At 42.2% G+C, this 16,031-nt stretch overlaps 1 protein-coding gene across 1 annotated transcript in view; it reads right to left on the bottom strand.

Annotated features, from left to right (window-relative positions):
• LOC126161971 (serine-protein kinase ATM) overlaps positions 1-16,031 on the bottom strand; it is a 481,619-nt gene that overhangs the window by 226,078 nt on the left and 239,510 nt on the right. The window contains exon 23 of the mRNA XM_049918161.1: positions 9,961-10,116. Within this exon, the coding sequence (XP_049774118.1) occupies positions 9,961-10,116 (156 nt within the window). The remainder of the gene's footprint in view (positions 1-9,960; positions 10,117-16,031) is intronic.

Genomic DNA, 16,031 nt, shown 5'->3' with positions numbered 1-16,031 from the left:
CGACTTCATGACAACTATTTTAAGATTAGGCCTTCAGCCATGTTTGTTTCAGAATCTGTGGCTTTAATATGTAAATCTTTTTCTGTAAGGTTTCACTTAATTATCTTGAATTCTTGAAAACCTTCAGCCATGTTCTGTAAATGTTTATCTTAAGGTGGTCTTTAATTATTCTTGAGTAATTGTTTGGGCCTTCAGCCTACAAGATGCTTCAAGTTTTCTTAAGATGTTTTTGTTGTACTGTGTAAAAGCTTATCTTTAAAGCCTCTCTTTTATTATTTTAATATTTTAAACATAGCTGCACAACAGCAACAGATTCACGTAATAAAATTATACAAATATAAATTTGTCTTCTTCAGAAGGTAGCCTAAGGACAATGAACATCATAGCTTACATTAGAAAACTAGTGAAACTTTTAAGCCAAGGATAAATTTTAACACAAATTCGAGAACTCTTGCATTACAGAAGTATGATAACGACGACTGGTACTTACAATTTTACATTAGTAAGGACTAATGTACCATCGCCGTTTTGACAGTGTAAAAAAATTTGGGGCAGGTAGGTGCAGTCGGGAGGTTAGACGGCGGGCGGGGAAGAGAAGGAGGCATGTGCAGGAGTTAGTGGAAAAGGAGAGAAGTAAAAAACCTGGTTGCATTGATGGAATAGAGGTCTATGTAGCACAGAAACAGGAATAGGGAAGGGGCTAGATGGGTAAGAACATGACTAACAAAAGCTGAGGGTAGGGTGGTTACGGGAACGTAGGATATATTGTAGGGAGAGTGTTCCCACATGCGAAATTCAGAAAAGCTGGTATTGGTGGGAAGGATCCAGAGGATCCAGATGGCACAGGTTGTGAAGCAGTCATTTAAATGAAAAATGTTGAGTTGGGCAGCGTGCAGGGGAGGTTCAGTTGTTTCTTGGCCACAGTTTGCCAATGACTATTCATGCAGACAGACAGCTTGTTGGTTGTCATGCCTACATATGTGGCAGCACAATGATTGGGGCTTAGCTTGTAGATCACATGATTTGTTTCACAGGTAGCCCTGCCTTTGATACGATAGGTGATGTTTGTGACAGGACTGGAGTAGGTGGTGGTGGGAGGATGTATGGGACAGGTCGTGCCTCTAGGTTTATTACAGGGATATGAGCCATGAGGCAAGAAGCTGGGTGCAGGAGTTGAATAGGTTTGGTGGGTGGCGGAATACCACTATTGGAGGAGTGAGAAGGGTAGTGGGTACTACATTTCACATTTCAGGCCACGAGAGGAAGTCGAAACCTTGGCGGAGAATGTAGTGCAGTTGCTCCAGTCCTGGGTGGCTCTGAGTCATGAGGAGAACGCTCCTCTGGGGCCAGACAATGGGGCTTTGGGAGATATTGGGTGACTGGGGAGATCTGTTTCTATTCAAGGTGGGAAGAGTAATTACGATCTTTACAGACCACAGTGAGACCCTCAGTATATTTTGATATGAACCGCTTGTCACTACATATGCGACGGCCACGAATGGCTAGGCTGTATGGAAGGGATTTCTTACTATGGAATGGGTAACAGCTAGCAAAGTGGAGGTATTGCTAGTGTTTGGTACCGATATAGCCATCTTTTAGGTGGAGGTCAACATCAAGGAAGCTGGCTTGATGGGTTGAGTGGGAACCAGTGAAGGGAGAAGGTGTTGAGGTTCTGGAGGAGTGTGAATAGCATTTCCTCACCCTCAACGTAGATCACAAAGATGTTATCAATGAATCCGAGCCAGGTGAGGGGTTTGGGATTGTTGGTGTTTAGGAAGGCTTCTTCTGGATGGCCCATGAACAGGTTGACATAGGATGGTACCATGTGGGTGCTCATAGCTGTGACCCGGATTTGTTTGTAGGTAATAACTTCACAGGAGAAGTAACTGCAGGTGAGGATATAGCTGGCCATGGTGACTAGGAAGGAGCTAGCGGGTTTGGAATCTGTTGAGCATTGGGAAAGGTAGCGTTCAACTGCGGTAAGGCCATGGGCATTAGGGATCTCAGTGTAAATGGAGGTGGCATCAATAATCACATGCAGGGCACCACGTGGTAAAGGGACAGGAGCTGTGGAGGGTTGATGGAGGAAATGGTTGCTATCTTTTATGTAGGACGGTAGGTTGTGAGTGATGGGCTGAAGGTTGGTCTACAAGAGCAGAGATTCTCTCAGTGGGGGCACAGTAACCGACCACAATGGGTCATCCTGGGTGGCAGGGTTTATAGATTTTAGAAAACATGTAGAAGGTAGGAGTGCGGAGAACAGTAGGTGTGAGGAGAGAGATGGATTCCAGGGAGTGGTTGTGGGATGGGCCTAACGGTGTGAGTAGAGACTGGAGATCCTGCTGGTTTTCTGGAATGGGGTCACTGTGGCAGAGTTTGTAGGTGGATGAATCTGACAGCTCGCAGAGTTCTTCTGCCTGGTAATCCTTGCGGTTCAAAACAATAGTGGTGGAGCCTTTGTTAGCAGGTAGGATTACAAGGTCGCGATCAACTATTAGGTGGTGGAGCGCAGATCTTTCTGCAGATGTAAGGTTGGTTTGCACATCAAGGATTTTGGGACTGATGGTGAGACAATGGTAAAGGTTAAGTAATTCTGGAAAAATAGCAGGGGGTGATTTGGGGGCAGTGGTGGTGGATCACAGTTGGTTGGAGGAGTGAAATGTGTCAGGCAGGGTTCAACTTTGGTCTTTGATTGAGTCCAATTGGTAGGGTTGGTGGCGAAAAAGTGTTTCCACATAGGGACCAGGAAAAGGAGAGAAGGACTTTAATAACTCCTGCATGATTGAATTTGGGGATGGGGCAAAAGGTGAGGCCTTTGGAAAGGACTGATACTTCTACAGGCCTAAGCCTTTTGAAGGATATGTTCATGGCTTTATTTCAGGTGTGCTTAAATTCTGGATTCTGTGTGGTGGTGGGACAGAGTTTTGGAGGGTGTGGTAAGTGTAATACATATGGGAGACAGGGTTTGTCAGCTGTGAGGGGACTGGGGGGAGGCAGGTTTGGAGGTTGTTGTAGAGGTGGTGGACAGTGGTAGTCTAAGGCGCGAGTAGGAAGTGAGCAGGTTGGTGAGTATTTTGAGGTGGTGTTGTGCATGTTGCTCTAGTTCCTGTAGTACAAGAGTTTCAATGTGTGTTATGGGATCCAGGAATTTGGGACTGTGTAGCACCATCCTATGCCAACTTGTCCATGGGCCATCTAGAGGAATCCTTCCTAACCACACACAATCCCAAACCCCTCACCTTGTTCAGATTCATTGACGACATCTTTGTGAACTTAGTTGAGCGTGAGGACACACTACCCACATTCCTCCAGAACATCAGCACCTTCTCCCCCATTTGCTTCACCTCTTCCTACAAAACCCATCACACCACCTTCCTCAATGTTGAACTACATCTCAAAGATAGCTGTATCAGTAACACTGTCCATATGAAACTTACCAACCACCAGCAATACCTCCACTTTGACATCTGTCACCCATTCAATAGAGCCTAGCCACCCACGGCTGTCACATCTTTGATGATGAGCAGTCCCTCTCGAAATATACCAAGGGTTTCACTGAGGCCTTTACAGATTGTAATTACCCTCCTCACCTTGCACAAAAACAGGTCTCCCATGCCTTATCTTGCGTCTGGCCACAAAGCAGCATTGTCCTCATGACTCAGTATCACCTACGATTCAAGCGAGTGAAGTACATTCAGCATCAGGTTTTGACTACCTCTCATCGTGCCCTGAAATTAGAAATGTCATACCCACTAACCGACCCACTCCTCCCACAGTGGTATTCCGCCGCCCACCGAACATACACAATTTCCTAGTCCACCCCTACACAACTCCTGCTCCCAGCCCCCTTGTCTCATGGCTCATATCCATGTAATAGACCTAGTTGCACGACCTGTCCCATACATCCTCCCACCATCACCTACTTCCGCCCTGTCCCACCTATCCCATCAAAGGCAGGGCTACCTGTGAAACCAGTCACGTGATCTACAAGCTAAGCTGCAACCACTGTGCTGCATTCTATGTTGGCATGACAACCAACAAGCTGTCTGTCTGCATGAATGGCCTCTGACAAACTGTGGCTAAGAAACAACTGGTCCAACCTGTTGCCGAGCATGCTAGTCCAACACGACATTCTTCATTTCAATGACTGCTTCACAGCCTATGCCATCTGGATCCTTCCTTCCTACACCAGCTTTTCTGAATTGTGCTGTTGGGAATTTGCCCTGAAATCTATCCTACACTCCCATAACTCTCCTGGCCTCAACCTTCGTTAGCCCCTTCCCTGTTCCCATTCCCGCACTTCCCTTTTCCAATTCCTGCACTACACAGTCCTAAATTCCACCAATCCACCATCCTTTTACTTCTCTGCTTTTCTGCTAACCACCCCTCCCCTACTCCTCTCCTCTGCCCCGCGTCTAGCCTCCCAACTGCGCCTACCTGCTCCCCTCTTCACCTTGTCCCTACACTCTCCCAACAGCACTTTATCATCCCCATCCCTACCCTCCCGTCCCTCCCTCTTCCCTACCACCCTCTGTTGCCTCTCCCATAATGCCCTGCTGCTTGCAGTGTGTTTTTGTATGTATATTGTCTACTTTTGACAAAGGCCTTGTTGGTCTAAAGCTAACTTTCCAACAGTCTTCTTCTTGTGCCTTTCTACAGCTCAACATCTCCACTATATGGTGAGTAGCAACTACCCCTTTCATCATATTGTTACATTCCATTCTGGATTTTCCATTGTTTGATTTTGTCTGACAGCTTTTCTTCCATCCTAATCCAGTGTCGTTTTCCTTTTGTTACTACTTTCTAATGCATTACTACACTCAGTGTCCGTCCTACTTTCTCTTCTTTCCTATGTTTCTCTTATCGCCATACAAACTGCACGGCATGCCCTTCTTATGAGCCACTGTATCAACTGTCCTGGCTGTTCACAACAGGCATCTACAAGACCATACTGATTGTCAGTGCAACATCTTATGTCCCACATTACACCCACCGACATCATTAATCCATGCTTTCCTATTGATCATTCTCCCTGTGTCACCTTTGCTTAATTTTCACGTGTTATTTCCCGCAGCTTTCAGTGCCACATGAACTTGTATCTCATCCTACCAATCCTGCCCAACCTGCCATTCCATCCCCTCTCTATACCGGTTCACACCTATTTATCTCTCCTAATCTAGTCCCTTCTGCCATCCCACTATTGACACTTATCCAACCACAGATCGGTAACCCACTGTAAAATTTTATTTTTATTTTCACTTGATCTCATTATGACTTTACACCAACTTCAGTTGGTTTTCACCCTTCATTATTGGTCTACTCCTTCATATTCATCTTGTTTCATCTCATTCTTCCTTTTTGTAATTTTCCCCCATGTTTGTATTTTTGCAATTTTTTTAAATGTAATTCTTTGTTATTTATTTATTATGACACGGTTTTCCCACCACCATGGATCCTTGCTCCTTCCATCTTCATCAATACAGAACCCAGTCCCACATACTGTTCCTGTGTTGTTGCTTGGCTCATCAAATCCCACCAAATGGTCTTACCATCTAATTACCTCATGGAATCCCTGCAAATGGAATTACCACCAAATTACCCATCTCCGGCTGCCACCCTTCCTTTCACAATGACCTCCATCTGTTCAGATTCCGCCAATCCTTAGCCCTCACAAACATAGTCCCGAAAAACCAGATATATCAGGACCAAACCTCATTGTAATATCTTCTCTCCATAGATAAAATTCTCCTGCTATGCAATCCCCAATTCCTGGATCCCCTAACACACATCGAAACTCTTGTCCTACAGGAACTAGAACAACATGCACAACGCCACCTCAAAATACTCTCCAACCACTCAGTTTCTACTCCCGCCCACCTTAGACTACCACTGTCTATCACCTCCACAACGACCTCCAACCCCCCCCCCCCCCCCCAAAGTAGACAAACTGTGTCTCGCAGACCTACTACATTTACCCCACAGAACCCAGTCGCCGACAAGACCTGAAACGCAGTCATGAACCTTTCCTCCAAAAGCCTTAGCCCTGCAGAATTATCAGTTCTTTCCAATAGCTTCACTTTTTGCCCGATCTGCAAATTCAGTCATGCAGGACTTATTAAAGACCTTCTCTCCTCCTGGTCCCTATAGTGGAAACACTGTTTCGCCACCAACCCTATCAGAGTCAACCGAAGACCAAAGTTGAACCCTGCATGACTCAATTCACTCCTCCATCCAACTGTGATCCACCTCCACTAGCCCCAAATCACCCCCTGTTAACTTCTTAGAATTTCTTAATTTCGATCCTTGCCTCGTCATCAGTCCCAAAATCTTTCAAAATGCAAATCAACCTTACATCCACAGAAACACTGGCAATCTGCCACCTAAAAAATGATCCCGACCTTATAATCCCACCTGCTGACAAAGGCTCCACCAATGTTGTTTTGAACCGCAAGGATCACCTGGCAGAAGGACTTTGCCAGCTGTCAGATTCATCTACCTGCAAACCGTGTCACAATGACTCCATTCCAGAAATTCAGCAGGATCCTCAAATCCTTAAGCCCATCCCAGAACCTCTCGTTGGAATCCATCTCTCTCCTGACACCTACTGTTCTCCGCACTCCTATCTTCTAATTGTTTTCTAAAGTCCATAAACCCAATCACCCAGGACACCCCATTGTGGCCGGTTACTGAGCCCCCACTGAGAGAATCTCTGTTCTCGAAGACAAACACCTTCAGCCCATTACCCGCAATCTACCATCCTACATAAAAGATACCAATCATTTCCTCCACTGATTCTCCACAGTCCTGTCTCTTTACCACATGGTGACCTGCTCATCATTATTGATGCCACCTCCCTTTACACTGAGATCCCTAATGCCCATGACCTTACCACTATTGAGCACTAATTTTCCCAATGCCCAACATATTTCAAACCTACAACCTCCATCTTAATCCCCATGACAAACTATATCCTCGCCACAATGACTTCTCTTTTGAAGGCTTTACCTACAAACTAATCTGGAGTACAGCTATGGGCACTCGCATGTCACCATTCTATGCCAACCTATTCATGGCCCAAACCCCTCACGTGGTTCAGATTCACTGATGTCATCTTCATGATCTGGAACAAAAGTGAGGACACCCTATTCACATCCCTCCAGAATTTCAACACCTTCTCACCCATTCATTTCACCAGGTCCTAACAAACCAAACAGCCACATTCCTTGATGTTGACCTCCACCTCAAAGATGGCTACATCAGTACCACTGTCCGTATCACACCACAAGCAATACCTCCACTTCGACAGGTGTTACCCATTCCATAACAGGAAGTCCTTTCCATACAGCCTAACCACTCACGGCTATCGCATCTGTAGTAATGAGTGGACCCTCTTGAAATACGCCAAAGGGTCTCACTGAGGCTACTGCAGTTCACAATTACCCTCCCAACCTTGTACAAGAACAGATCTCCGTGCCTTATCTCTCCGGTCACCCACTACCTACCAAACTACCACGTCCGGCCACATAGGGACACTCCCCTCAAGATTCAGTACCCTCCCCCAGGACTGGAGCAACTGAATTACATCCTCCATCCGTGTTTCAACTAACTCTAGTTGTGCCCTACACTGAGAAATGCTCTACTACTATTGTTTCCGACCCCTCCACAGTGGTATTCTGCCACTCATCGATCCTAAACAATATATTCGTCCATCCCTACACAACTCCTGCTCCCAAACTCTCCCCTCACAGCTTATATCCCTGTAAGACACCTAGATGCAAGAACTGTCCCATACACCCTCCCACCATCCTGTCACTATCATAACCTACCCCATCAAAGGCAAGGCTACCTGTGAAACCAGTCGTGTTCTACAAGCTAAGCTGCAACCACTGTGCTGCATTCTATGTGGGCGTCACAACCAACAAGCTGTCTGTCTGCAAGAATGGCCACCGACAAACTGTGGCCAAGAAACAACTGGATCATTCTCTTGCTGAGCATGCCACCCGAAACGACACCCTTGATTTCAATGACTGCTTCACAGTGTGTGCCATATGGACCCTTTCCACCAACACCAGCTTCTCTGGATTGTGCAGGTAGGAACTCTCCCTGCAGTATATCCTACATTCCCTTAAACCTCCTGGCCTTCCTTTGACAAATGCCTTGTTGGCTGAAAGCTAACTTTCCGACAGTCTTTCGTTGTGCCTTTCTACGACTCAACATCTACCCCGTAAGGTGAGTAGCAACTATCCTTTTCATTACAGTGGGACCTGAGGATACAGCTTTCGCAGCCCCCGAATGCATATCCAGTTTTGCTTCTATACTGATGTGAGAATGTTACAAAGTCTCTTCCTTCCAAACATATTGTCCACCTGCCACTCTCTCATTGCCCGTGTAGAGCAAGCCGACACAACCCTCTTTAATTCCTGTCATACGTCACAGCGAGTGTCAACAATATTGCAGCAAGAAACATGTAAGTACACCACTGGCCCCCATTCAGACTTTTACTGTATCTTGCAGAAATGAATACTACTGCTGAGTATTTGTCCAATATTTAAACTAGTTCAACTGAACTGGATTCACACAGATTGCAGTTTAAGTGTGTTATATGTTCAGAAAAAGCCAAAGTATGATCACTCACTGCTCCCCTCTCAGCAATCATTTTCATAGCTCTCAGCCAAGCTGGTGTCTCTATTCCCCTTCCAACCCTTTCATAGTGCTAAACTAAAGCATCTGTGGGAAGCAGATTGCAATATCTTCTTGTGTGCAGTTCATATGTAACAATACCAACTAATACATAAACAAAAGATCACAATTACGATTCAGTCCCATTCTTGAACTCTCACTCGTCCGGCAATCTATTGATACCTGTCAGAACTACCTCTGCAATGGGTCTTCCCGGTGTAATTTATTCTCACAATAACAATTACAGTCAGTTTAATATGATTTATTTCCTTTGTTAGATATTCCATTCTGGATTAATTTTCCTTCTGGTTTCAACAGAATGTCACTATCATGTTCCAAAGCTAACTAAAAGCTAGTAACATTCTTACCCAGTATTCTAATACATGAACAGTGACCAAATTTCTCATTTTCAATTCACTTAGTAAATTATTACAGTCTCTCATATAAAAAAAAAAATACTGGTCTGGGTTCCGAATCAACCATTTTCTGTAGGAGAACACAGCCATTTTGTAATGTTACATTTACTTAAAAGTGGCAGCTAATGAAGCCTCTGAAAGGCATTGTAGGCCTCAGACCACCGGGAATGTACAAAATACCGTGGGCGGGAGGGGGGGGGGGGGGGGTAGCTTGGGTCAGACTATCCGTACTATTGAACAGCGTCACACAGAACATGAAAGGTGTTACCACCAACACTATCCCAACAACCTCAGCTGTAGCGGAGCACGCAGTGGAAAGTGGACACCAAATTGCATTCGACGTTACTTCTATTACTAAACAGACCAACAGCTTACGGGATAGCATAATACACGAAACAATAGAGATCAAAATATTGGCTCACTAAAGATGTTGGATTTCAGCTGAGTATGGACTGTGATTCTGTGATCGGGGAGTTGAAGTGGGCGCTACAGTCGCACAACCAAAACATTGCCCTATATGGTTGGGGACTAGGCACCAGTCACGTCACTGATGGTGGTATGGCTGTATAAGCATGGCACAGGCATTCTGATGACAGCCAACCACTTGACAATGCCAGAGGAGATTTCAGCCAAAAGCTCATGGCAGATAACCACTTGATGTGGCTCGAAACCTGAGAATATTTTATCATTAAAAGATACATACCATTATGATCATAAAGTCAAATACTAGCACATCTTTTTTTATGAAAAATAAAGCAAAACTAAAATATAATGATCATCAATGTGTGGATTCACAAATCATCCTATCATAACAGCTTGTCAGAGATTTTCTGTGTAACTCAATAATATGCACAAAATTACTAACCTCAGTAACTAATTTCAGATCTTTACCCACTTTTAAACAAAGTTCTTCAATGATATCTAGATCTCGATTGAAAAATAGTATAGGTACAATAGTTTTAAGATGTGTTGTATAAAAGTCAGCTTCTGAAGAACAATCCAGTAACAGCCACGGAAACTCCTGGAAAAAAAAATTACTTTTCACTAGATATTATCAACATTTAGACTCAAATCACTTAAGAAATTAATAGCAATGGCAAATATGAACTCAATAAAAATTTTTAAAGATACTGAGACTAAGATAAAAACACGACAGGAAAGAATGAACACTATTCCTACGGCTGATGAAATTGGGCAGATGAGCCAAATTTCCTTAGGGGTGTAAATTTATACAAACAGCTGATAGGATCAACAATCTGATTAATAATTTGATTCGTCATACGGGATTATGCTTATAATGTAGCAGAAGGTCCAGCTACTACAATTACACTATAACATAATTATTGGTGGCAGGCTACTAAATTGCACTATTGAAATTAACTAGATAATAAATTGTTCTGTCTGTAAGTTACACTGATTTGAGATTGAGTGCTATTTCAAAATTCATTAATTACCAATAACTCATTATAATAGATCACCATAGGTCAGGGTAATCACTAAAGCAATGGATTTCTATTCACCACGTCCACAGATCCTTGGTAAAAAGTACTATATACACAACAGGGGAGAAATGCTTAACAGTGCTGGTGGGAAGATAGAACAGGGGGTTCGTGAAGAGAGGGAAGAGAATGCAGTAGAGATAAACTAGAAAATTATATGATGGTCACAGACAGAAACAGAATAAGTGAAAAAGGGAGTTTGGGAAAGTGGGAGTAATACCATATTTACCTGATTATAAGATGACTCTGAATATAAGACAACCCCCATTTTTTTACAGGGCTCCTTGAGAAAAATTTATTTTCTAACATATTCTGACTAAATAAAATCATAAACTTTCTCTGCCTAAAGAAATAACGTACACATCTCTTCTAAACTTATGCCATTTATCCATTGTCTATGTTTTGGTGAATCAAGGAGAAATAAAATAAACAAAAAAGAAATTGTTTACATTAATTTTTAACTTCACTGCCTTTTTTGTTTACTTTGACTGTTGTCTGTGGTATCACTATTTTTCATCATTGTCATCATTGTCATCATCATCATCATCATCATCCTAACAGGATGTGAAACTTAGATCATCAGTGCTGAAAATATTTGGTAGTTGCTCCTGAACATGTTGCACTTTCTGAGGTGTGATTCTGGTGGGACCTGAGAACACAGCTGTTTTTTCCTGTAGACATACCAAAATTTCCTTCTATACTGACATGAGAATGTTATGATGCCTCTTGCTTACGACCATATCACCTGCCTGCTCCTCCCTCACTGGCTGTGTAGGACCAGCAGTTGACACACCCGAAGTTGTTCCCATCATATCTCACGGTGAGTGTTGACAATGTTGTTGCATGAAACACATAAGTATGCCGCTGGCCCCAATCTTGACTTTTAGAATCTCCTGCAGAAACGTGTGCTGTTGTTGAGTATGTGTCCAATTTCAAAGTCAAGTCAAATGTGAGTGTAAATGGATTCAGTCCAACTGCAGTTTAAACATGGTAGATGTTCATAAAAAGCCAAAGTACGCAGTATACATTCCATGGTTGGCAACACAACATAATTTGTGCTTACCCACCACTCCCTCCTCACTCTCATCCTAGTTCACAGACAAGTTGGTGTCACTGAGCCCCATTCAATATTCTATAGTGCTGTTCTTGAGCAACAGTGAAATGTGGATAGCAATATCTTCCAGGGTGCAGGTTATATGTAACAGTAGCAACTAATACATAAATAAACGATAGCAATTATGATTCAGTCCAGTTTTCGAACTCACTACGTAGTTCTGTCTGTCGGTACTATCTCCACAACAGGTCTTTCCACTGTAATTTATTCTTATGATAATAATTTTAGCCAGTTTAATATGATTTATTTTGTTTTTCAGTCATTTCATTCCTGATTAATTTTCTTTCTTGTTTCTTCTAAATGTCATCAGCTCGTACCAAACTTGATTAAAAACTAGTAAAGTTTTCCCCCGGATATTCTAGTAAGTGAGAGCAGCGACCAAATTTCTCATTTGCAACCCACCTAACAAGTCATAACAGTCTCTCATAAACAAACAAAATATACAGTTGGCTTCAGAGTCTAGTAATGGTTTATGAAGGAGAAGATTTTCACCTCTGAACATTACCTTTACATAAAAAGGAGTGTAAATGTACCGTATTTACCCGAATCTAAGCCGCACTCGAATCTAAGCCGCACCTGAAAAATGAGACTCGAAATTCAAGGGGAGAGAAAAGTTTTAGGCCGCACCTCCAAATCGAAACAAAGTTGGTCCATTGTAATATGAGACACAATTTAGGTCGAATGAATGACGATACAGCTACAGTAGTTTGGTTCGAGTCGTAAGCTTTACCAGGTAGCCATTGCTATGCGTCAGGCGCTCCGTCCGTATTTATACGGGTACCCTTCCTTTTTCACGTGCTTCGTCTGGTCTGAATCGATTGCTTATTTTGTTTGATCTGATAAGTGCCATTTTCTCTGTTATAGGTGTTTACATCACTCTAAGCTGAAAATGCATTACTATATTGTGTCATGCATTGTTTGTCGCATTCTGATAGTGCGTGTTTACGGCCTGTCGCCGTTCGCGGCATGGCTTGCTTTTGTGTGCGCTACCGCCGCTTACAATTAAAAAAAAAAAAAAAGAGAGGAATCGTCTCACTAGCGAAAAAATGGCAAGAGACTGCTATTTATTGTTACTTATACTGCTGCTTTCTTTGATAATGATCAACAAGAACCAAATAATAGACTGCGTATGATAGAACATGTTCTGCACGAGAGTTAGGCGAAAATTTTTCTCTGTTTGAAAATCTTTGCGGCTGCTTCTTTAGTACATCAAATTCTGCACAGTAATTAGTCATCTTAGATTTAAAAATCTAGTAAGTTGCCGTGGTTCATTTCTGACTGTATCACTATTAGGCTAAGAATAATACGAATATAAACATGACACGATAAGTGTATTCTTCGAGCGTTTGCTGTTGTCTCACTCTAGTTTCGTAGTTTATTAGGCAGACAGTATTTAAATTAGATAGCAACAAACACGGAAGAACACTTGGCAAAATGTTTATATTCGTATTATTCTTATTGTGAATGGTGAAGAGAATACTGCTTGTGATTCACATTTCATCAGGTTACTATTAGCAACCATCTCTTCTCACAGGTAGGAAAAAATTCAGAACGTAGAGTTGGCCATATTGAAAAACATCCCAAACAGTCTTGCCAGTCGGATTTTCATAGTACATTGAAATTCTAATACATTCGAAGATGAACAATACGGAATTTGTATTTACTTCGTTGGATAATGTATGAAAATGCAGTGGTCGAAACTCGGGGCGGAGAAAAAAAAACTCGTCTTCCACCTTTTTTTAAATTTATTTACTGACGCAGAGGTTTTGGCGCCAGTATTTATCTTTGTGCCTACAAAGCATGTCTGTGTAGCGCTACACCATTTTTCAGAACTTTCGCTTGCTTTGCACTCGATTCTAAGCCGCAGGCGGTTTTTTGGATTGCAAAAACCGGAAAATAAGTGCGGCTTAGATTCGAGTAAATACGGTATGTATACAGTTTCCACATGTGTGATAACTTTAATTACAAACATCTTCAAATACAACAAAGTTTGTAAGCTGATAGAATTTAGAGCATTAGGTTGCTGCAGTTGCTAGTACATAGTTTTTAGTGTATCCCGTGTGCTACCACTGCAGATCATATGCCACGTGACTGGTCGAGCAAGGTCGATACTGTACTGGATCATGTAATTAAATCCAGACACAACATTTTGGAATGCATCGTGTTGCCACCAACTTTGCCCAATGGCAATCTCGAGCCTATCTGAATGCAAGCATTGTTTGCTAAGCCCTACCCTTCGGAATTGCTCAAAATAAAATAAAGCTTCATCTGTAAATGTAAGACAATCCCTAAGATAATCTATTAAACAATGCAGAAACATTGACCGCAGCAGCAATTGCATAATCTGTGAATAAAATACAACGCCATATTTCCCGAATGACAAATCTGAGAAAGAACTTCATCTTATAATCAGGTAATTATGGCACATACTAAATAATACATGAATGGTAACACAAATGATGGTACACAATGGGGAAGAAAGTGGGAGATTTTAAAGTCTCAGGAATTGATTCCTGCAATGTGATGAAGGTGGTTGAAACAAATGTCAACACACTCAGACACATACTTTTTCATCATCTTTCATGGTCGTCTCTGCAACATGGCTTACATTTCTCCCAAAGGTGTTTATCATCCAGCATAACCTGGACAGCCTGAATAGCTTATGAATGTTACACGTGCAGCAAGTGGCAAATCTTGGTGAATGGTAGAGAGTTACAGAAGTGTCACTGATAGACCAGTTGCATGCAACACTTAACAAGAACATGATTAATAATGTTGAAGGAAGAAAGCCAGGTTAGGGTTTTAGGCTTATTGACATCACTCTCATTATAGGTGGAGCAATTGAAAAAACACGGAATGTGTATGTACATACAAGGTTTATCTGCATAAACAAACGAGATGTATTTTCATACAGGCACCAGTTGAATGTGCCAAAGATATCTTAATTCAAATTACAATGCACTAATACAGTCTGAAGCGGTGGCAGAAAAATTAAAAATGATACCTCCAGATTTTTTAAAAAACACCTTTCTTGTTTTAATGCTTGTAACATAGCTCTTCTGTTCTCACCCACTGCGGTGTACGGATGTATTTTGTTCTCAATGTGCCAAACAAATAAAAAATGGATAGTTCGTGGAAGAAAAGTACTCTATTTCTATGAGCTTCAGGTACACCTATTCCCCTCTATGAGCATCATGAATCATTGCAGCAAATCATTGAGTGCATGGGAATAGCCTCCCATAAGACAACTGCAGCATCGTCATCGGCATTGTCGTAATATGAGAGGAGAAGTAATTATCATTAATAGCAAGAGATGTTTCAAAAGTAATTACTTCTAGTTCATCTTGCTGAAGACTAAAAGCAGTAACTATTGTCATGTGATGCATGGCATTTGTGTAAAAGAAAAAACTTTACCACTAGACAGGCACTGCTGATTATAACACTATCGTCACACCTTTCTCTCTCACCAAATTTATTGTATTCTTATAGAATACAACCCGTTTAAGCAAAAATGCCTGTGGACACCTGAAATAATTTGGAGAAACTACAGAAAAACTAAATCGAGAAGAGCCAATAGGAATAAGTTGTCTGATCAAAAAAATTCTGTAACTTTGTCCACAAAATTTTTCCACACTTGCCTTTTACTTGTTGTGCATGGCCTCCTCCGAAATACTCTCCTCCACAATTGATACAACGCTCCCAACAGCATTTCCAAGCATGGAAGTAGTCTTGGTACGCCTCTTGCTGGAAAACGCGAAGTGTCATCTGCAAATTTTCTTTTATCTCATCTACCATTGCACATCTTAGTCCTTTCAAAGGGGTTTTCAACTTTGGAAATAAAAAACACTTCTCAGGGGCCAGTTCTGGAGAGTAACGAGCATGAGGCAGCACAGTGATTTCGTTTTTTTTGCAACAGCCATGCACCAACAACGATGATCATGCGGGTGCATTATAGTGGTGCAAGAGCCATATCTCAGCACATTTCAGGCTGTTTGCTTCTCACATTTTCTCGCAGGCATCGCAGCCCCTCCCGATAATACTACTGATCAACAGTTTGTACCTATGGCATGAATTCATGATGAAATTGTGTCAAAGTCAAAGAAAATTATCAGTATGGCTTTGACATTTGACCTGACCTGACGAGATTTTTTTGGTCTCGGAGAACATTTCCTGACCCATTGAGAAGATAGAACCTTGGTCTCAACATCATAACCATAGAGCCACATCTCATCATCAGTTGATTCTCTTAAGCAACATCTCATGCTCATCTGCATGATCCAGAATCTCTTCACAGATTGCAAGGCGAAGGTCTTACTTATTTTG

The sequence above is a fragment of the Schistocerca cancellata genome, chromosome 2, assembly GCF_023864275.1.
Source record: "Schistocerca cancellata isolate TAMUIC-IGC-003103 chromosome 2, iqSchCanc2.1, whole genome shotgun sequence".
In the NCBI taxonomy this organism is placed as follows: Eukaryota; Metazoa; Arthropoda; class Insecta; order Orthoptera; family Acrididae; genus Schistocerca; species Schistocerca cancellata.
The sequence above is the reverse complement of the archived record's forward strand: the minus strand, read 5'-3'. Positions and strand labels throughout refer to the sequence as shown.